The sequence below is a fragment of the Gavia stellata genome, chromosome 13, assembly GCF_030936135.1.
Source record: "Gavia stellata isolate bGavSte3 chromosome 13, bGavSte3.hap2, whole genome shotgun sequence".
Taxonomy (NCBI): domain Eukaryota; kingdom Metazoa; phylum Chordata; class Aves; order Gaviiformes; family Gaviidae; genus Gavia; species Gavia stellata.
Genome location: NC_082606.1, coordinates 23,016,114 through 23,040,234, shown reverse-complemented (window position 1 = coordinate 23,040,234; position 24,121 = coordinate 23,016,114). Strand labels below are relative to the sequence as shown.

Here is a 24,121-nt window from a genome sequence, read left to right as displayed (position 1 = left end):
GAAACGGAAGCAGCGCCACAACTGAAACCCCTGCTTGGAAGGAACACAAAAAAGGCACGATATACGTTTTAAGAGTATCAGGGAACGCTTTGGCGCGCCCATTAAAACATCATCCTCATCTCAGAAAAGTCACTTTAAGCCTTTCACCACCGACACGCTCCCTCAGCCACGCCAGAAGGACGTGTGTAAGCCCCAGAGCCGCTCGTCGCTGGAGAACCCAGCCTTGGGCAGAAGGTTTTGTAAGCCTTTCATACGCAACCGAAATTGTGTGAAGTTGCAGAATCAGATCAGCTATTTGCTATTTTTGAATCTGTATTGCATTTGCTGTGGGTTTTTTTGCTGTAGTTACCACATGTGATAGATTTATTTATCATTTGCCCTGCTTCTTCAAATTATAAACTATCACATTAACAGTCTATTTCTCAGGTCACAAAATATCCGGGGTATCTGGACAAGCTATTCCATAAAGCACATTCTCCAAATGGCGCTTTTCTTTTTTTTTCTTTTTTTTTCTTTTTTTTTTTTTTTTTAAGTTGGTTAAAACCACAAAAGTTTGCCTCCTGCTTCATCTACTTCTTAATGAATGCCTCTGGTTATGAAAAGCAACTTTCAACAGACCATCAGGTTATATTTCTGTCTCCATGGAGATACTTTGGACGGGAAGCGGCTGAGAAGACCTCTACCATCCCCTTCGCATTATATTCACAAGCACAATCAACGGAACTCAAATGAATCCACCCCGGGTAACTTAAGAGGAGTCACTAGCTATAGCTTTAATTTTCGCTTTTACTCTCTGGAATTAGGACTTGCCCTGGAGCTCTTGTTTGAGAGATTTGCAGGTGACCCAGGGTTAGATCTTCCCGTATCAGTTAACAAATTTTCTCTTTACATATATACCGCTTTTCAAGCTAGTGATTTTTTTTTTAATGGAAAAATACATATACCAACAAATCATACAGTTATGATTTTTAAGGGAGGCTTCACAGTAGAACATTTATTTTCCTAATCCAGGGAACTGTGGATTTTAAAAGTACATATAACTTATTTTTAATCTTGATGAATGAGGGTTAAGTTTTATTGAACAGCAGAAGCAACAAACGTTGTCTCCTATTGACAAATGACCAACACAGACTTGCTTTGTCTCTGCCCTGATACAAATGGAAAAGGAATACGTAAGCGTACTGCATTTCCACGTGGTCTTCACCACCATGGGTTTTAGTCTTCCTCCGGAATGAAAGCGTGATCTTCAGCCATATTTTACAAAGTCTTGCAAAACCGAATGCTTATCCTTCTGAAAGAAGTCAAAGCGCCACAGCCAGTAAGACTGACCCCCCCGATTTGTTCCTGATATCCCGAACATCCCCCCCATCCCAATCTGTGGATTTTGCAAACGGCAGGCTTCGATCACTGTCACAAAACAGGAAAAAAAAGGATAAAAATAATTTCCAAATAATAAAAAAAAGACAATTCACAACATCCTTAATATTAAATATATTTTTACAATTATATTACGCTGGTTTTCCCAGAGGCCTACAAACAAATTTATATAAAGAGATTATTTCATCCACCACTGAACTGCAGCCACTTCTCACAGGAATCTGTTTACCAGAGTTTAGTAACACAATTCAACAAAGTGGGCATGAGAATCTACACACAGTGGAAATTATGGAGGGAACGTAAGAAGCCAACAATAACTACTACGCTGGAGTAGGACCAGGATGCTAACAGTAACCCAACTCCTCAGTCAGCAGGAACGTGGGACAAGCAGGTCTTACGAAAGACAGTAAATTTAGCAAACCACTGTTTAAGACCTTGTTTCAAGCATCACAAAAAGTATAAAACATAGAACAAAGGGTGGTCAGCCAGAAACCAAATAAAAGAATGGGGTTTAGTTCTACCCAGTTCTTGCTTAACGTCACCCATGTTTATCAAGTTCAGCAGAATGACCACGGTGGTAATAGAGAGGAATACCAGGAGAACCCAGAAGACACTACGGAAGAGGAAAACCGATCACAACTGAGTGGGAATAACGTCGTGATGCTACCAAAAAAACCCCCAAAGCCCCAAAAGGACAAACGCCACAGTGGGATGTCCAGGGAGGTGTACAGTCTGAAGACGCCCAAGGTTATCCTTCCTCCACGCAGCACCGGAGCGCTGTGCCTAAGCCTGCCCACCCCCAGAGAGCTCTGGGCCAGCTGGAGAAAGTTCAAAGGAAAACCACAAGAACAGCCAGAAATCTAGCAAGGAGAGACTGAAAGAACTGGGGTCTTCTGACTGAAGACAGAGGAAGGATGACACAACCACCAATGCTCCTGCATCTCTTCTCCATGTTCATTCCACACACAACTACCACTAGACCCTGCAGCGAGGAAAATCAGAGGAACAAATCACCTAAAGGAACCAGAGTCCCCAATACCAGCAGTGTTGAAGAGCACAGACTAATATCCATCAGGACTGTCCCTCCTCCTAAACACACCACTGCAATTCCCTTCCAGCTTGAAAAGGAACAGGTAAAACTGTCCGTGGTTAAAGCCTGTCACTGGAACCCATCTAGAAAAATCCCGAGCTTTCTCCAACAAGCTGCAAAATCAATTGTGACCGCTACGCATGACACGATTCTAGGGACATCTGAAAGGAAATAACCCAAAGCAGCAAAAATTTGGGTATACGAGTGGAGTTTTCTGACTTAACCGAGGTGCTGAGCGTGTTTGGACAATGAAGGGCACCACGCTATGCAATGAGCACCCTCTCCGATGTCATTCGACTGCCCACCACAGGTAGCATAGCACTCCCTCCTAAATTAAACCCCCAGTTCCACGGGGCTGGCAGAAGAACAGCTGTCGTGGAAGGGGAACGCTTGCCTAGACCTCAAAATCACTCACCCTTATTCTGGCCTTTGGGGCTCCTCACTACATTGAGCAACCATCACTCGGCAGAGGAGGATGAGGTGGTCGTGTGTGCTCCTAGAAGGCATGCTGGAAACGCAGCCCTCAGCCTCTGGCGGAGCCCCTGCATTAGCAGTCCATGGACGTAGCGAACAGCAAATGTTGGGACCCTACGTCCATCTCCCGAAGTGCCTCATAACCTCACAGACCCGTGAGGAGCAGGTACTCTTGCTCCTCAAACAGGCTCAGAGCCACAAGCAATTTTTAAGCTCTTACAGCTGCACCCTGGGGAAGGAAACAGGCAAAACGGAGCAGGGACCTGCTGCACCCTTGTCTCTGTTCATCTCCAGTTCCTGTGTGACTTGGGAGGAACCACGTCTCCTCCTCGATCCAGCCAAGAGAGCCTGTTCAGAGGGCAGAAGGTGTAAATTTTCAGTAAATCCAATATTTGCTGACAGTTTGCAAATGGCCACCTAAACCAACCAACCACACAAATCAATTCTCCTACTGCTAGCTTTCTTCGTAGGGAGAGCTGATCTCGCAGGTTTGAGTTTTCATTCAGGCAACTCATGCTACGGTATCCACTGCAGGAACTGTAACCGGGAGAGATCCTTCCTTCCAAGCACTACAGAAACATCTCCCGTTCCACAGAAGCACCAATTCACGCAGGAGAACCTTACATACTGAAATCTCTTCTGAGAGATTTTTGCAGGTATTTCCTCCTGGATGTTTCCCCCCACCCCATTAAGTAGCTCTTATGGCAACAAACATTTAATTTCAGGATCTCACAGAATCACATAATCACCAAGGTTGGAAAAGACCTGTAAGACCATCATGTCCAACCACCACCCCAACCCCCCCATGCCCACTAAACCATGTCCCGCAGTGCCACGGCCACACGTTCCTTGAACACCTCCAGCGATGGTGACTCCACCACCTCCCTGGGCAGCCTCTGCCAGTGCTCCACCGCTCTCTCAGGAAAGACATTTTTCCTAATATCCAGCCTGAACCTCGCCCAACTTCCGCAGTCGAAAGGTCTCAGCACCCTCGGTCCTGTGCTGTGAAGGTGAGATAACAACTGCGTGGAGCAACAAAAGGGCTCGTGGCATTAAGCCATTTTCTTATTCAATACAAATTGCGAAGGGTGACAACGCCGTAACTAACTGGAAAACACAAACCTACACCCTGACGGCAAAGATGCGCCCATGGGCGATTAGCTGCAGTAGTTCATTCTCCCGCTGTAGTTAACGCAGAGGTTTGAAGCTGATGGCAACACGACCAGGTATGAGGTTTGACACCAGACAGGGGAACAGGCACGGGCCACGTCCTGGAACGATGGTCACAAAACACAGCCCAAGACCTGGTCCCTCAGACTGCCTGGGACGGTTGGGGTTAGAAAGCAAAAAAAAAAACCATCAGTCTTTCAAGACCGTAAGCTAATAATCCACTCGTAAAACATACTAAAACCATATTAAAACTTATTATAAAATCAGGGTTTTCTAATTATCTACATTTCCAAGCCTGACCATATTATTAAAAAATCAATTTTACATCAAAAAAAATTTAAAAAAAATGAAGACAGTAAGATTAAAATAAAAAATATAAATAAGTCTTTATACCTCAGATTCCTAACAGATTTTTTTAGAATTTTTTTTGCGTGCTAAAATCTCTTCATTTTTAAAAAAAGAAAACGACCCTGGAAAACCTAAAACTAAATTCAAATTTTACAGCAAGTTTCTAATAAACAAATCAAATTTAAGTTCAAACTTATTTCTGGCTAAGGAGAAAAAATAATAAAGCAAAATGTATCTGAAGTATATTATCTCACAAATGATATATGTAGTGAAACCTATGTTAAGAAATTGGGAAGAGTTTAAAATAATAGCAGACGACTTAAAATATTGTCACTGATTTCTGGAGTATATTATAAAAGCAAAATATTTGCACAAATCTGTCATATTTAAGATATTATACAATAATTTAATTCGCTATTTTGGCATTAGCATTTGAACAGAGTTTAATGTCTTTTAAATGGTTAGATATAATGATGTATGTGGAAGAAAAAACATTTCTTTCTTGCTAGGAAACATGCTGTAACCACCCCCAATTTAGTCTCACAAAATAAATGAATGCTTAAAGGATGTTTCTGTCAATTGAAAAAACAACAGTAAAATGGCTACTTTACAGGCCAAGTTAAACTAAATATTTTTCCCCTTGACAACCTGCTTACATTTAAATGAAACCAGGCCAAATTTGGTCAATAGTATGGATTACATATAACAAAAAGAATCTCAGACCGTGTTAATACAGGGATCAGAAAGCAGCAACTTCATTTAAAACCATGCAATTATTTAGCAAACTAAGATACAGCAAATAAATTAATCTGTTTTAAATGGAAGCGCTTGCACAGTAGCTTTTTGACCTATAATTAAATCTTACTTGCAGAAATCACAGCGAGGGTAGAATTTGCTGCTGAAAGGATAAAAAGAAAAATCTTGCAAAAAAAAAAAAACCCGCTTTGGTATGAGAAATAAAAAAATAATTACAAAAAAAAAAATTGCAAAATCTTCTCCTGCTGAAAAAAAGAGCCGTGTCCCAAAGCTGGCGTAAGTCTGCATTGTCCCCATCTCCCTGGAGCAGCAGACCGGATTTGCTCCAGCTGAGGATCTGGCCCCGCACACGCAGAATATTCTGCATCGTCTCTCCGGTGCTTTTTATATGCTGGGCTTTGGTAAAAGTACAAACCTTTCCCTACCAGGAGGGGCAAAAAGCAGATTTCTTTCACCGAGGATTTTTTTGCCGGTGTATTTTCTTACAGAGCAAACCAATGGCAAGTCTATAGCGAGGGCTTTCCTGGGCTATAAAATTTCCTATTATCCACTTATGGTTTCTTTGCAGTGGGATTTAAGAATGCCTCTTCCTTGAGACGAGTAATATGTCATCATTTTGTTGAACGAAGAGGCCTGACAGTCTGGTCTCTCCGAGTTCGAGACACCAGCGCTCTGTGCTGGCATTGCTGGGAAAACGAAGGTGAAAAAGCTGGGAGGATAAAAAGAAGGGGAAAATCCAACTGTAACTAAATTCCTTACTAGTTCACTCCCATTATTTATCATGCTGCAAAAATAAACTCTTTCTATTAAAAAAGACCCTTCAATTACAGTTGCTCTTACTCTCACTACATTTTGAAATAACTTATTCGAATCCTCGGATTATCTATTTTAACAAACACCGGCTTCTGTAGTCATCATTTCTCCTGTCCTTTTGATCTTTTTTTCTACTTATCATGTTCTTTATTTGAAACAGATTTTTAACAGATAATCTTGATCGTTATAACAATATCTTGCTCGCATTTTATTCAAATAATTCTTAAAAACAGCTTAAAAAGCCGTTTGGAATAACATCAAGCTCTCCATCAATCAAACGAAAAAATTCCGCTGGCGGTTGTATAAACATCAGATCAACTCTGATGTCTTCAAGGATTTCAGAGTGAACCATAAAAAACTCCATTAACTTCTGACAAAGAATGCAAATTAATCACAACATGGGGTGAAATGAAATTAAAGGCTCTTTTCTAATCAATGACAAGGCAGGATGAAATATTTGTTACTCTCCGCGTTCAGGCTGCCGGGACGCTCGCGCCTTCCCCGCGCATCCCCACCGCAAGGCGCGAGCGCGGCTTCGCCCCGGGGTGGCTGGTTAGCCCTCCCCGGCCCTCCGGCGATCTGCTTACAAGTCGCCCGGATTCACAAACCACACTAATCATCCGAATCTCAGGTGCATCCAATTTGTTATTCGCACTCTCCCGGTGCCAGCGAAAAGCCTGGCGTAGACAGATGCACCGGGAACCTTAAATGACAGTTTTGGCCTCCGGAAGTGCGATCGCTACAGCAAAATCTAGTACAGCCTCCAGGTGAAATGTCTGGAGCTCCATATGGAGCAGGGAAAATTAACAACAAGATGAAAATCGCTGTAGCAGCGGGGAGTCGGAATTTAAAAAAAAAAAAAAGGGGGAAAAAAAATTTAAAGATGAGGAAAGAGAAGTAATAAATTAATGGGGTGTGAAAACATTCAAAGCTTTACAATACCAGGGGCAGTATTTGCTCAGATTTGGGGGGGAGCAGTGGGATGGGAGGGTGCGGAACAGGGGACGGGATTTTTTGGTGTGGTGTTTTTTTTTAACTTCAGGTCATTTTCATGTAATTTATTAAGCGAGGCCCGGAATTGTAGCCAAAGGAAGGAAACCATTTCTCTCCACGCAAAAGTATCTTAAATACAGCCGTCGTAATCCGCACCTTCCTATAGCTGATTAAATCCTCGGCAGCCGAGTCCTGCCTATTTCTTTGGAATATTTCCCTAATGGACGCGGCGTCCTTTTAACATCCTGCTTTGTATAAAGTTCGACTACAAGCCGAGAATATTTAGTGGGCAATTCTTTTCATTTCTCCTAAATTGCATTATCATTAAACAAGTCATTGCCCCCATCGTGTTTTTATACAATATACTGAATTTGAATCTCCGTGATGAACTGTACGTCTCACAGTTTGTTCAGCCACTGCACATCTTTGGGGTTCCAACTTAAAATTTAATTAAATATACTGTGAGGTGCCATGGCCTTTTGGGTTTTGTGTTGGGTTGGGGGTTTTTTTGTTTGGTGGTTTTTTTTTTTTTTTTTTTTTTCTTTTTACAGATCCTTCTGCACAGATGTGTAAAATAAAATAATAAAAAAAAAAATCACATAAATTAAGGTTAAACTCTTAAAAAGAAATTTGAAACTTATTTTCCCTATGTGCCTTCTTCAGACACCTAAAAAGCTGGCCGGACTACGGACAAGCAACTGGGTTTGGTGAAAGGGGTTTCCTTTCTTTTTTAAATGTGTACGCAGGAAAGAACTTTATTCAAAAGAGTATTTTGCGTGTAAGCGCATGCACCATATTCCTGTTCGTTTTAATTGTTACGCAAACACATCGGGGGAAGAACATACCCTTAAGTGCCTACATCTGCACCTACAGAAAATCCTGCGAGCGTCATGCCCTACACCTTCCGAAAGGAGTTTTCATTACAGCAAGAGCACGTTGCAATCCCATGCCAGGAAACGGAACAACAAAACAATGAAAACCGTAAGAGCTTTAGAAACGTGCTACATTTGAAGGATTAGAGTTTTCCGTGCAAAGTTTTTATAGTGGGAAAGACTGTTCTGATCATTACTCTTTGTCACCTCCTTGTTCAGGTGCCTTTGCCAGTTAGCTACGGACTATGAAGTTAGCTGCATATCAAGACAAAAAATAATTTACAGTAACTCTAAACACACCCATAAGCAACTTAACTCACATGAGTAGCTGCTCGCACGCTTAAGTGCTTTCAAGATAAAACTTTATCATGAACGTAAGATTAAAGAACGATAGCGTGACGACTAAGCGTTAGCAAAATAAATACTTACAAAAGATGTGGAAAATGAGAAGCGGTAAGTTCTATCATTAACGTAGTCTACTAAAGGCCAGAAAAAAAATAATATAAAAATCATCCTTTAGTCTTACTGGCATATTGCAGGAGCCCTGAATTTCCACACTGCAATGATTCCCCCTATAAATCTTATTCATTGAAACTGAATTTACACACACCATTTGTCTGCGTCTTAAAAATAAAGGAAAAATAAAATACTTTTTTTTCAGCTACAGCGGGAGACACATTCATTTGCAGGAAATTTCAGGTGTTCTCAAACATGTAGCCACACTTTCCATTCTCAGAGAGAAGTAATTTCAAGTTATTTAGGGACAAATTCTGCAAACACACATACGATTAGCCTCATTCATTTGATTAAGCCCACTGAAGTGAGGAGGATTTACTCAAGTGAGGAGGATTTACTCACGTGAGTGACTGCAGAATCAGGCCCTTACGTAGGGAGGTAAATAGATACTTAGACATTACAACCCCCCCAAAACAACTAATTATCCCCCTAATCAGAGTGGGTTTCTAAGGGTTCTTGTGACCAGCTATGTAAGCACATGTCTAAAATACATATTCTTCACATAAAAATCCCTATGAAAAGCAGCTGCTTGAAAAGCTTAATAGCTACATTTTAAAGTTGCACCTCCTCAACTGTTTTACATTAAAAAATATATACAATTTCATGGACTACTGACTTGCCAAATATTCTTTTACAAACCCGATCCATTTTTTAATTAGAATAGCAGAAAGGATCTTAAACCAGCAATCATGATTTGCTCCCAATTCAGGAACCAAATTTTTTTTTCTAGAATCATACACAACGTTTGCGCTCCAACTTCTTTCCCTGAGCTCCAACACTTCTGTGAACAGAGGGTTATCTTAAATCGTATCCCACGTCACTTTGATTTAGTGCCATAATACACCATCTACAATGAACATCAAGACACTCAACGAGCACAAGTGAGCCTGGCGATGTATGGAGGGCACTTCAACACAAGAGCTGCTTTTTCAATCCTCTCTTCAAAGGAGAGGGTACATTTTAGAATATGGATAAAATATGCAAAGTATGTGCTGCTAACCAGCTACAGCGCTCTCAGTCGGTAAACATTTTCCATAGGCGATGAGAAAGCGAAAAAACAGGGTGTTTCTACAAATGCAAAACCTTTGCAAGTCCGTAGAAGTGTCAGGAGAATTTGCTTAAAACAGCTTATAAAAATGGGAGAGAGAATGAGTCCCAGCCTATTATTCAATAACCATGTTTGTGAGGCATCTGCATAATCTAACCATGCATAAATTAGTATGTGTATTACAACAGTTATTTGCATAATAATAGCAAGTTAATAGATGCTTAAAGAGCACAGACCAACACCACCTTTAAATCAGACATGCCTCCAGGCACTCTGATCTGTATAGACCAAGATGCAGAAAACAGTGTTCATAAAACACACGAAAACATAAAAACCACATTCAAATAATTCATTTTAGTCCCTGGACACTTCACTTTTTCCCCTCTCCCAGGGAAGAATAATTTGAGGAACTACAGAATAGTTTGTTACTGTGAATTTTAACATCCATCTTGCGATAAGAACTTAAAAGTAATCATCAAACCTGTTTCTGGATTGGTTGTTTTGTTCAGAGCTTTGCGCTTTTTCAAGCATACAGACAAAGTAAAATATTACATGGTAATGCAGGGCTCAGCATTGCCCCTGAAGATGGAAATAGTTTTACCACCAAGTTCAAAGAAACTGAATTAGGTCAGTGGAAAGTTAGAAAATGCCGGTATCTAAATAAAATACTAATATCAGGTCCTCTTCAAAGGGAGAATCCAGAGCTCCCTTAAGTATTCCCTTCGCATTATATTTATCATTTGAGAAGATCCGAGACCATTGTACCACTATTCAAAATCAGAATTAAAAATTAAAAAATAAAAAAGGAGCAGATACACCTTCCTGCTTGTACTGTTGTACAGACTGGATTATTTTTTAATCTCACAACAAAACAACCATTAACATCATCATAATTTTCATTGTCTCCAGGGAAAGAAAATCTAGAGTTTGGAGAAGAGAAAAAGGGGGGGGGGGGGGGGGGGAGGAATCAATAGAGACTTCTAAATGACTCCTTCAAGATACCACTTTTCAATTTAACAGGACAGATTTATTTGTATGTGGCTCAAATGTTCACAATTGCTCTCTGCACCTTCATACATAGGAATGAATGTCACAGTGGCAAACAGCAGTAATGAACAATCTTACCTGAGGATATGGAAACCTCCCAAGAGCAAGCTGGGAAAGGAAATAATATTTGTCTAGTTATATAGATTTGCATGGAGGGCACATTTTCTTAAAGAGAGAAAAGTACTCAACTCTTACTATTGTATAAATTGGAAAATGTCAGCAAAAGTAATTCTGAAAATACACAAAGAGCTGTATTTAGAATGGAGTCATTCGCAACAATTACCCCTTGTTCTACCTTTCCGAATATTTCTGCGTTTCTCAAGCTCTTTTGTCTGTGCCGCTCAGTAACACTGTTTGATGCCCAAGTTCCTGAGGACTCTCTAAATTAAACCAGTTCAGCCTCAATAGCGAGGCCAATGACACTGACCTTTACTGATAATTATCTGCAATGAACAGGTATTGTAGAGCATGCACTGAACTCCCAAAGTCCTTCCTTAACTGGCTCAGAGTAAAATCTGGGTTAGATAGCTGAGGTTTGCTTCCTTATCGGTGTCAAACCCAGCTGGGAACCCGTGAGCGGGATCTGGAGAGAAATCACGGCATCCGCAAAAAGACACTTTGTCTTTTCTTCGGATCTACTTTCAATTGCACATGGTATCAACTGGATTTGTTGCCCACACTGTTTTGCAAGTCAATTGATGCATTGCTAGAGTATCTGCTAGTATCAGTAATAGACCCAACAACAATACTACCACCGTTGCCATAATGCCATAGCTAATAAACATTCCACGATAAAGTCCTCGGTTTTCCCATTTGGTATCTGAATCTTGGAAACAATTTCAGCGAAATAAAACTAGGTTAAGTTATTTTGTCTACTATTCAGTGAAGGACAAGGTTTTTATGACTTGACACAGTCTCCTTCAAAAGGGCATTCAGAGCAGCTCTGTGCTGACCTGCTTTCTGGATAAGCCCACCTCTCTCCACGGTTTACAGGGGAGCCGGAGTCAGATGAGCTTCTCCACACTCCGGTTAACCTTCGTGAATCCTCCCCTTACCAACCTTCAGAAGGAGGTCTACCAAAAAGGTTATGGACGCACTACCATCATTGATTTGTCTGCATGACAAACTAGGTATATTTGCATCAGAGTGAGTAACAGCATCAACGCTGAAGGTCTAAGCCATTGTGTCACGTACTGCAAAGGCTAAACCACACATCAGCGCTGGGCAAAAGCTGTTTCACGGCACCCGCGTTGCCACCGATATTTGAGCTCCTCAGTGCGTGGTTACTTGACCTAGCCAGGCTGCAGCTCAGGCAGCTGTGCTAACCTATGATGAAATTTCAGCCTGGCTGCAGCACAAAACTATCCCAAGTATGAACAACAAGGCATAGACAGAGCTGTAGCAAGGTGGGGGAGTGACGGGGCAAAGACCAGTAGACATACTCGAGCCTCAACGGTTCAGGAAAAAGGTCATGAGAAGGTAGCAAGAAGCAGCTGACAGCATGAGTGGAAGCAACCAGAAAACAGCAGAGATGGTGCCCTTTCTGCAATTCCAGCTGCCGTCCAAACCTAGTATCGTACTAGCCATTTGGCTGTGAGCTTTAGCACATACAGTAAACTTCGTCCAGATCCTCAGAGGAAAGACATCACAAAACAGACCAGGTCTTGAAGCATTTGTGTAAGAGAGGCATGCAAGAGAAACCCAAAGAGATCAAACAATTTTTTTGGTGACTACTCTTAAAAGAAGTTTTTGCAATATTGCGATAGTATTTGTCCTGAGCGTCTACAGACATATCAAGCGGGTTCTAAAGGGGCCACGCGGTTTGTACAGTATCTCCGAAAGCTTACTTACTGCACAGGCATGTCACAGTTATAGGAACCGTATATCCAAATTTCCATGTGTCACTCTGAAAAACCACCCTAATCTTTCCTAAATATCTCATCAGTGGGAGTTTGCACAATGACTGAGGAGGAGCCATTGTGGGCTGCTCTATCAGTAAGGTGTTGACCAAGGACCCCTGCTAGCTGTAACACAACAAAGCAGAGCACAGGTTTTTCTGAGACGTTTCTGTTGTGTCACTCATCTCTCTGGAAGTTGTGATCTGCTTGTAGACTTCCATTTGGGAATCGTTGTGTTTGCTTGGTCTGTAAGACCAACACGTACAGGATGTAGAAGACATCAGGCTCACGAGAGACGCTGGAATAGGGAACAACATTAAGGGGACAGGAAAAGCGAGATCTCTTCAGGTTCTCCCAAGTGATATAATTTAAGCTATCTTCCTCCTCTGGGTTTCTTCTGTGCTTTGCCTTCCAGGTTTGCCTTTAAGACTCAACTCTTTGGGGCGAATTCTGCCTTTCAGTTTTGTTTCCAGTGCAGCGCTGAGCGCAGTGCTTCTCTTTGTAGCAAATTCATCCTCGTAACGAACCAACCCAAGCTAAGCAGACTTGGTCGCCATCCTCTCTATCACTTGTGTCTGGTTCACAGCTTCTCCCAGCTCAGAGAGTCACTCCAGTCACTCTCTGATGGCAGGCTTTGAAATACACTGCTAAATAGTTAAGCAAAGACCCTAAGTTTTCTGCTATGCTCAATCTTAAGGACCAGGAGCTAATAAAACATGCCCTTTTTCATCTTCTCTTCTTTTGGGAGGACCATTCTTAACTTCCAAGAAGCTGCTCGAGATGCTAAGAAGCACTGCTGCTGTGATAGCCTATAAATGGCTAGCAATAAACCTATAAATGCCAAACACTTCTCCCTGAACAGAAGTAGAAGAAATCCCGATTTTTCCAATGATCACTGACTTAAGAATAGCCATTACAATAGCTACAGACTTGTAGGAATGTAACAGTAATCCCCCTGTAGAACAAGAAGATAATGATGGCTGTATGCACAGGGCATCATTCTGCAGGTCTTATTTAAGCAGAAAAACGATCGCTGCCTCGATGATGACTTCGAACTAAGCATTTCCAGTCTCACTGGTGCTTCCTCTCCCCGACCACCACGCGCCTCAGCAGGGGCTCCAAGGGCAGCAGAATAATTGGGGAAAGAGCAGCTTTCTGCCAGACGTAAGTACGGGCTGTATAAATGAGCTGCGAAGAATCCTAAATGCATCAGGAACAAGTTCTTTGGGGGTCGTTAAAAAAGAAACACGCCTCTCAGTGAAGCTGCTCCTTGACCGACAGCTGCAAAGCAAGATCGCCATGGACAGATCATGTGCCAGTTCCGCATCCCCCTGAACCATCACTCGATTCATCTAGTCAGAGTTGTTTCCTCCCTGCAAGATTGTCAAGGTATTATAAATTAAGAAACTTACCAAAGAGTATGTAATCTTCCCTGAAATAGCCTGCAGATATGTCACTGTACTAAATGTGTTTCAGATTTAATGAAGCTTTAATGTCCTTTTTAATTTTGCCTGTTTCTGTATCACCAGGGGTCGAGCAAGGCAATCAGCACTCAAGAGGGTGGTTTGGTTTAAAACTAGGAAAAACTCATTTGCTTATGAGTTGCACTGTATTTTCTTAATTAAATTTACTAAGTAAAATGGTTTAAGTTCAGCCAACCAATGACCTCTGTATGTAGATTTAGATTTATAAATAGCGTCACAGTTGAAGTAAAGAAAAAAAACCCCAAAAAACAAACAGATTAGAGCTTCACTAAAGGGATTTTCATACCCTCTGTCATCTGTCTCAAGGAAGTCATATAAACTTACGCAGCACAAGCCCAGTGCAGGATAAAAAAAAAGTATGTAAACTAACACACTATCAAAAAACTTATCTCCTCTGCATTCACACAATGAAACTCAGGAACTTGCAATTTTGTTTTTAAGGTATTATAACAAAAAAACAGTATTTCCATTCCCACTAGCTCAGCTCAGGAACTGATCAGTATTCCACGTAGCTCTGGATATTAAGGAGGGGAGAAGAGAACGCTTAAACTTCAAGGAGCTGGTTCTCATTTCCCTATGGATACCTTCCTGCTACAAAAGAACTGTAAAACCCATCATTTTCAAAAGGCCCGGTGAATTGCAACGCCAGCATGGTATGGAAATATAAATGAGAATCAGACCGTATCAGCAAGAAATATGTCAGAATAACACTTTCCTACACCGTTTCACTTTAGAGCAACTACACGTCTGTGTCGGGTTTTTTGGAGGAGTGGTGGCGTGGGTGGGTTTTTTATAAAACTATTACTTACTTAGCCATAGAAGGAGCCCATCAGAGCACTTATAACGCTCATCCTACGGTGTTCAGTGAGGTTGTGTCCTGAAACGCGACGCAGACTCCAAGGACAAGTGCCCGACAGGAGCCTTCCCCCAGACCTGGCCAGATGGATGTACGGGGTGCACCATCAGATTTTAAACCAGTACTTGATAAACTGAGAACTAATCCCAGATTATTAAATGACAGGCAGAGGTAGAGTGCGCAGGTATGCTGATTTTTACCAAATCGTATCTAAAAGCGCGTAAGGGAAAGCAAAAAGAACATCAGGCAGCCAGTTTCGGTAGAGGCAGGTGCCTACATCCTCCGTACTGGGCAGCCATAAGGGCTGGAAAGCAACTCTAACCTGTCCTCAGATACATACATTCAACGTGCAGATAAGCGAACGCAAAATTAAAACGACTTGTGGAAATAACGTAACTGACAATTTTGGAACTGAAAAAAGGAAATCCAGAAATCCTCACTAACAAACCGCTCTCTCTGCATCGCTCTTTACTTGCCTGTATATTGTTAATAAGAATTACAACGGCGGCTCGGTCCGTATCCTGTTCGGAAAGCGGCTGAGGGAAGGAAGTTCAAAGCATATTTTTAGGACACTCAGGCAATAAAGTCTCCCACTTAGATTCTGGTCTATGTTGTGCAAGTTGTTTTTTAATTTACAGTTATACTGAAAAGCATGGGATGTTTTTATTCTTAATTTAGACACATTCCATGTTTCTCAGCATAACTGCAAATTGAAAATAAGCACTTACAATATCGCTAGTGATCTAGCTGAAGGAGGACTTTATAGTCTGAAATGTTCTAAAATTTGTTCTTAATTACCTTGTGCACATTTTACACAATTAAATTTCCATCTAAGGATTTTGCATTTAGATTGTGCACTGCAGTTAAACCCTCATTTTATGGAAAAGCAGCCGCCACTTCGGAACATTCAGACACAGGAAACTTTAAAAATCAGACTTAACTACTGGATAACATAAAATTCCCTAGGTGAAATTTCATTCCAAGACCAATTTATACATTCCTAGATAGACAGCTCAAAATCACCTGAAACTCTGCAGGGTATGGACCTTAATAAATATTAAATACCTCAAAAACTACTCTAAGATTTGTCTTCGCTTCTAATATCAATTTCACTGTCCTCTTATTGCACAGTTAAAAAAAAAAAAAGAATCCAAAAGGATATAACAGCAATTTACCAGCGTTAAAGTGCTTCTGAGGTTAAACTGACAACAAAGAAGAACAGAAACACAAAGCATCTTGAAGTAGGGTTTCAATTAAATGTGCAGGATTTAGTAATGCAGGACGAAAAAAGAGTTACAAATTAATTTAATCTTCTGCCTATAGTTTGCAGCTGCACTCCAAAGTGTCTGGGGCTTAAGAACAAAGCCTTGAAAGGCCTCAGAGTGAGGAAAGCTTCAATTTTTAATGTATAACGCCATTAGCTGATAACTTGTGGAATCTGCGACCCCTGCGGAGGGGCATAAGCGCGGGTAACAGAGACTGATGAAGTGACATATTTGTTCATGTCTAGGACTATGAGGAAGAAGGTTATTACTAATACCGTCAGGCCCAACAGAAATATGCCCTAATAACCTTTGGGACATTCCTTGGCTTGAGCAGATGAGTTCGAGATCTCTCCACATAAAGTATATTAAAAATCAAAGCCTAATTCACCTTAATTAAAGATAATTAGTTTCACTTTGACTTCTTTTAAATACGAACTATAGTAAATGCACTGCAAACTAAAGACTGCAGACAATCGTGATTAAATTGCACATTTCTTCCTCGCCGCCAATCCCTTATATTATCAGGCTTTTACCGCTACATCTTCAAAGGTGCTGCTGCGAATAGCAGCGCCTTTTCTGAAGGGAAAAAGGGGGGACGCACGCCTTTCAGGGCCAATCTGTGCAAATCGCCAGGTGCAGAATTTACAAATGGTCCATAAGGATTAATGAGACTACTTGCTTGAGCAGAGAGGCTTCCTGCTTATTCGTTTGCTGGATTTAGCTTCAATACCTAAAGGAAAAAAACGTTAAATTTGGTTGTGCTGGTGGAAGTGCGGCTCAACTTCAGGTGTTCTCCATCTCCACTGGCGCGAGAGGGTTCATCTGCCATCGCAAACCAATGAAGTAACAGGGAAAAGCAGAAAAGGTTCTGCTTAAAAGTACAACCCGCTATGCTACGCGGCGTAAGACTAGGGAACATTAATCTGTATTATAATCCCATATATTACGAATACACCACAGCTGATGTTATCCCTTAATTGTCCACTCATCTATCTACTCAGGTGGAGAACTCTATTATTTATTTCGCTGCCGCACAGGCTGCCCGCAGTGGCCTAAGAGCAATTGCTGAGAAACATGATACATTGAGGTCTCAACCCGCGCAAACTGTACCTAAACTTACACTTTATTGCAGCTTAGTTCACAATCTTCACCTAATATAGGGTTACATCCCAGTGCAGCAAGCGGATAAATCATCCTGGAATATTACTCTGGCTAAGTTTAGCTGTGAGTGGAGCATATGTGCTTCCGAGTCACTGAAGCAAAGGCCCATAAAATACACTAATTACTGGAAGTTATGGTCACTGAGTGATTGATAGCGCTCTGCGAGGCAACTTCCCCGTTTTCAGCTATTCTGACGGGCCTCCCCCACCACACGGCAATTATTAATTCATGACCCAGCCCTCAGGCACCGGTACCTTTACTTCTCATTCCGCTACCACAAAGATCGCGATGCAGTTGGACATTGTCTGTCTTCATCCTGGTGGCCGCTGAAGATGGCAGACGAGGAAACGGAGCTAACGGCCATGGCTTGGAGAAACCGCTAGAAATACAGCTCAAGGGGAAGAAAAAAAAAAACAACCTAGGCCAGATTTTTCCTAAGAAGAAGTTTCTGAAACGCATCATTCTGTACAGAATGAGTCAAACTACATAAATACTCTATGGTAAGAACAATTCAAGATCTTGAGCAAAATTCTGTGTGTTACAGCCACTCTCAATGGCCGAGTGAAGCGCACAAGGGTTTGTCCATACAAGTCACAAACACCATGCTACTACAGTCCTTAAAAATACAGAGTAAAAGGGTGAGGCTCATTGCAAAAAAAGCCCTTTTTATTGTCTTGCTTTCCTGCATCCTAAACGAAAGATGTCTGTTACTAAATATTCACTCCTACGCAATTACCAGTGGTCCAAGCTGCAAGGCTCAAGGCACGAATCTGCTCTTGGCCGTACTTCGTGAAACCAGAAAAAGGCCAGAAATGAAACATTTTCTCCATAAAGCTGAATCCTTTTCAGGAAGGGTCTGGCCAAGGCTGGGGGCACAGAAACCAGCGCTGCCCGAGGCCCTGCTGTCAGCAGAGAGAAGATGTCAACCCACAGTGATGGTAATCCAGCATTTTCAGAAACGCTTGGTTTAAGTTTTCTCTCATATTAGTATTACTTGGAGTGATTTGCAGCGACAAAGTAAACACCCATCAAGTCCCAGCATTGCTGGTTATTAGATGGCTGGGCACAGAAGTGAGGCTTGGGTGTTTTTTTTAGTTTAGAGAAGTTTGGAATTCAGTATGGAAAAAAAAAAAGAAAAAAAAGGGGGGAGGAGGAGAGAAATTTAAGATACATCATACTGTATCTACTGAAATGTGCCCAGATCCATCTAATGCATTAATTTAAGAACTTCTTGAATTCTCAGTGTAGGAATGGGGAAATCGTGCTCTTCACATGTTTGCATAATGATGACCTCATGTCTTCTGCTACGAGCCATTCTCAGTGGCTCTACCAGCACCAGCAGCATCACCATGGCAAGGCCTTTCCCAGTCTCTCCAGTTTAAACATGCAGAATAAAATTCTGTGCGTTCCACACACACAAAAAGCAAGGACAAGTCCAGTAAGAACTGTCACTTGATCGGAGACACCTCATTTGAGCCAAGTATTTTCTTACAATATCAAGACGCCTGCTCTCCATGGAGATTAAATGCAAATTCTCATTTCCCATTTAAGCTTGACCCTTGTCATCGTCTAATGGGCTATTTTAATTAATATTCCTCCTGCCTCTACTCAGTGTAGCTTTCGACACTGTAGGTCACTGCACGGTCCATGTCTGCTTCCAGCAGTCACAGAGGCATTCACAGTTGCTCCATCATGACTGCACCCCTTTCTACCAAACCTTCACCAAGTCTCCAGTGCCACTACAGAAAGCTATGCTGTACCACTGAGCTTCGGGTCTCACCAAGCTGCCTCTCCCCCTGCATCTACCTGCTCTTGTTTAGGTAAGGGTGTAAAATTGATGAAAAGACCAACCATTATGTCCACACATGAGTGAAATCCTGCAGAAGACCAAATCGTGGGCTGCAGGAGTTCCTGCAGACCAGCTCACAATCTTGATCTTGAACCATTATCACTTCAAAGCTGATGATATGTGACTGACCACATATTTTAGACTCCTTAGAAAGACTTCTTCCGAAACCTCCCCTCCTTGACCAGATTGCATATACGTGAGCCTTTACATCAGTTTTATGCAATGGAACATCTTAAAGACTGAAGTGCTTCAAGAGAATCCTCTTAACGCAGAGCTGCTGCTCCTGTAGCGCCCTCTTCAAACATGTTCCTCCTCTTTGCCTTCATGGTCTGAGTGAGCTCTTCTTACCTCTCCGACTGTGCTCCCAGCCTAAGCGCGGTCAAGAGTCTAAGACCCCATAATGCTGACGTTGCATGCATTCAGCGTTAACGCCACCCAGAAGATATGTACGTGTGCCTGAAATATACCGTGTAAGGCATGTTTGTTGGATATATATTGGTGTTCCTATATGTGGGAATGCACACAACTGCTGAAAACCTGTCACATCACTGCTTGGAATATTGCTTAAAACATCTTAACACAAATGTCACAAACAACCAGCAACTGTTGAAAGCTCTTACAAATATACAGATAACTGAGAACTCTGGTGACGGAAGACTCAAAATTCTCATTTTGGGAGTTCTAAGAACTTGTTTCTAACATTAAAGCTTATATAAAAACTCTTTTTCTCTGAAGGAGAGAAGACTGATAATCTTTGCAAGAAAAGTTAATTTTAAAAGGAGGCCCGAAACACGGGAAAATAGCTGTTTTTCTCAGCAGAGGACAGCGGAAAGTAGAGACCGGGATGTGATCTAAAAGGAGGTGCAAAAAACTATCATTAGCCAAGCACATGAGCTCATATTCTACTCCAAAAACTTACTCTGTTTGTGGCATAAGCAAATCACTTTCACTTCCTGCATTTCAACATAATATAATACCAATTCTATCTGTAGATAAAATGAGCCCTGGATCTTCTGGCAAAGATGTGCAAGCCTATACTTTGCCTCAACAAACAAGTTGGATCACAACTCAATTCCATTCCCTTCCCAAACTCCCTTCTCCTCACCTACCATCTCTCCTCAGAATCACAGAATCATGAAGGTTGGAGAAGACCTGTAAGATCATCAAGTCCAACCATCAATCCAACACCACCATGCCCACTAAACCATGCCCTTATGACTCTGAGTCCTCAGTATCATCTCGAGAGCATGCCAGCGCTCCTCAGTAGGCAGCTTTGAGATGGTAAAATCCAGGAGAAAACCAAGAAGCAACCCCCTGTGGAAGCAGGAGCCCTACAGGGTCCCACCAGAGCTCTTCTCACCCAGCTTCTGGTCTCTTACAGCAGTCTCTTATCCCAGGAGAAGCAGCTCAGCTGAAGGTGACAGCAGTCTACCTACTCCTCAAACATCTCCACAAAAAGGCACCACTGGACAAGAATGCTGCCTATCAAAAACCCACAAGATGTATTTTATCCCATTTTGGGTGCTTTGAAGTTCACTTTCGGATAGCAGCCATGCAAGGTAGGATTAGAGTCATATTGGAGAGTAACAAGAAATATTAGGCAATCTAATTTATCCTCCTGCACAGGGCACGGCTCTTGGAAGGAGACTGAATCGGTTACAGAGCACACACAGCACTCAGACTCAGCCCAGTCAGCCTGGAGTGTATTTTATGACTGAGTTATAAACGCCTGAAAAACGGCTTTTATAATGAAAATGCTGACACAGTCTTCATTGTAGTGACAGCAATGTCATTGGTTTAAATTGAACTTGCTTTGTCAACCCAAGAGCACTTAAATAAAACATCTAAAACCCTCATGAAAACACACAAACTATTTGCGATGAAACACTTTAAAATAGTTTTATAGATTATGTATTAAATTTAATTCACTTCAAAAAATCCTGAAGAAACGCAAACTCCAAAAAAAGGAACGAACGGTAATAATAAAAAAAGCTAGCAGCGCTTCTGCTTCTTTTTTTAAATTTTTTAAAAAATTTTTAATTTGTTTTTTATTTTTGACAAAGGGAAGACTGAGCACCCTCAGACACCTCTTACTTCAAAAGGAACAGGAATGCTCACCACCTCTCAAAACTTACATGGTGCCCACATCTAATACTTTTCACACTCTGCCAGCAAGTCTTTTGGGGCAGTTTTCCTAACCTTCAAAAGTAACAGTTCAGTTTCTCATTACACATAGCTTTGCAGCAAAGAAATTCAAGACATTTTAAAGGCTCAGAAGAATATTAAAGAAAATGAGATGATTTCCTTAGCTGTTATTTTATATTATCATACGTCAGAACAGCCCTTGCTAACTTGGTCCCACATGCCATTTCTTTTAAATTAATGTGCTATAACTGTGCTAGCTCAAAGTTGTAGGGATTGGAGTATGATGCTGCTAAGTGGAGATGATTTTAAAATCCTACAGCAAATGCTAACTTCCCTTTTTAACAGTTCCTTCAACAAGAGCCTGGGTGTCTCCACTACCAATCCCCATGTCAATACAGTGTTACTTTAATGACAGTGACCTTGTGGGGCTCTCTGAGCATCTTCTTCACCTTTTTTGAGACATTTTTCTAAGCCACTGTCCTTGCTTTCATCATTTAACACATCACTCAAACCACTTCAATAAAACAGCGATCATGTTGAAGAGAGGTCTCGGAGGACCAGATGACATACCAATTAACAAAGCGCACAGAACCAAATTGTTTTTTGTACATCTGGTTCAAGAGACATTCGTGGAAAACGAGAGCGGAAAGAAAAAAGTTAAGAAGGTTTAAAAGAGGAGAGTAAATGCAAATGAAAGGAGTTTTCCTCATGTTGGCTAATATAATGTGAAAGTCATCCTTCAAATCCAATTCATGACCAGACAGGTTACCTACTAGTAATCCCAAACTAAATTCCAAATGTTTTGGTCTACGTGGTAAATCACCATATTGCTGCTGCACATTGAAACACAACTTTTATTCAGCAAAGGAACCAGCAAATGCTTGCTATATACGCGACTTCTGGATTGATACCACTCTATTCCACCCTGAATCAGGGAGAACGCTACAGTCAAGTCTTAATACAATCTCGGTTTAGCCCTTTGTTGGCTAGATTAATTTACAGAGTGCGTGAGTACGTTCTGCATATCTCCCAAAATGGGGCGGGTTCTCCAGCATCACAAACCATTAAAATTTGCAGTAAAACAAATTAAGAGAACTGCATCCCCCGTGACACGTTAGAGTACATCATTATTGCAATTCAGTCAGACTCTGAAAAAGATTTTACAAGACCTGAATGTGATGATTCAGCATTAAGTATTTTCATTTTGCTTAAAACTGATTTGGCAAGGAATTTATTGTTTGAAAACATAACAATAGTCTCAGGTAACTTTCAGACTACAAAATGCGGAACTTGCCTAGATGCAGAGGGCCAGCACCAAGACTACTTAACTTCTATCTAATCTTCTGCTAAAAACATCAGTTGCACCTCACCAAAGGTACATATTCAGCTTCACATTAATGATACTCTATTATACCAGAAGAGAAGGAAAGGACACCTATATATTTCAGTTAATCCTATCATGCCTTTGTCAGGCTGTGCAAGAAAGATGACGCAAGTCATCGATGGTTTGAATGAACCGTTGTTAAAGGAAGAAACAACTGCTCCAAGCCGGGGGAAGTTCTTTCATGGGACTGCCCTTGAGCTGAAAAAACTCTCCTGAGAGCTTATTGCTCGAGCTGGCAAGGCTACAAGGGTTTCCAGTGGTAGCTGGCTTGCTTGTGGCCAGCCCAGACCAGCGTGAAAAAGGCTACGTAGACATACCCTGCTGCCACCACCCGACCAGAGCGACCTGTCCCTTCTCCCAGACCAGACCAAGCCAGATCCGATTTTACTGGTAAAGAGGTGATAACAACACAGGGGTTCCTACTCAACTTATACACTCTAGGTTATCTTTCCTATAAACAATCATCCGTTTTTATAAAGTCACTGAAATTCATGTTCCTTAAAACATCTGATGAACCCTACGCTGAGAAAAACCACCTTTTCCCTGAATCAAAACTGACCTTGTTCCAACTGAACCTGCAGAAAGCGTGGCTTCTCCTGAATGCCTGCGTTTATGATCATTCTCTTTGAACTGCTTCATTTTGATAAGACTTTCTCCTCCTTGAAACGACGTTTGTGAGAAATCTTTCTAAAAGCCCTTGTGAACACTTAAATTCAAACACTTTATTTAATCACACAGGGAGAGACTCATACCATTGCGCAAACATTTCTGCAAAGATTTTGCAAGGCCATTAACCAGCTCAAACCTTGAATCTCCATAATGCTATTTTAACCCTAATAATCACAGAATCACTACGGTTGGAAAAGACCTGTAGGATCATCATGTCCAACCATCACCCCGACCCGACCATGCCCACTAAACCATGTCCCGCAGTGCCACGGCCACACGTTCCTTGAACACCTCCAGCGATGGTGACTCCACCACCTCCCTGGGCAGCCTCTGCCAGTGCTTCACCGCTCTCTCGGTAAAGACATTTTTCCTAATATCCAGCCTAAACCACCCCTGGTGCAACTGGAGGCCATTTGCTCTCGTTCTATCGCCAGTTACACGGGAGAAGAGACCACAGCCCACTCTGTCCCAGCCTGCAAAGATGCAATACAGAAATACCGTCACCTTCAATCCCGGAGGTGTTGAAAGGATGCAGAGACACCCATGCACCAGGCCCTACTTCCCACTCTCATATGGAGTTTTATTAGAGGGTTTAAGACCATTACATGGTTTGTACAGAGGCTCTTTGTATCTAACCAAACTGAACGCAGTAAGAACAAACCCATTCTAAATACAGCCAACAAATGTAGCAATAGTTGAAAGCATGCACATGTAAAAGAGCATACAAAGACTACATTAAAATATTTTGATGCTAGTTTTCATCTGATTCTTCCAATGTGCACATGAAAATGATAGATATTTGCATACCTCCATGAAGGAAATCCCTAGACTCCAAACGTCCGAATGAATTCCATACTGTTCTCCTGAAATCCGCTCAGGCTGCAAAGAGACAGAAAGAAACATCTT

At 41.6% G+C, this 24,121-nt stretch overlaps 1 protein-coding gene across 3 annotated transcripts in view; it reads right to left on the bottom strand.

The window, feature by feature from the left end:
• The window catches only part of MAP2K5 (mitogen-activated protein kinase kinase 5), a 140,546-nt gene that overhangs the window by 41,834 nt on the left and 74,591 nt on the right, over positions 1-24,121 (bottom strand). For 2 of the 3 annotated variants that reach the window (XM_059823742.1, XM_059823744.1), the window contains 2 exons: positions 24,023-24,094; positions 10,583-10,612 (listed from right to left, as the gene is read on the bottom strand). In XM_059823742.1, the coding sequence (XP_059679725.1) occupies positions 10,583-10,612; positions 24,023-24,094 (102 nt within the window). The remainder of the gene's footprint in view (positions 1-10,582; positions 10,613-24,022; positions 24,095-24,121) is intronic. The other variant, XM_059823743.1, reaches the window with a different exon arrangement.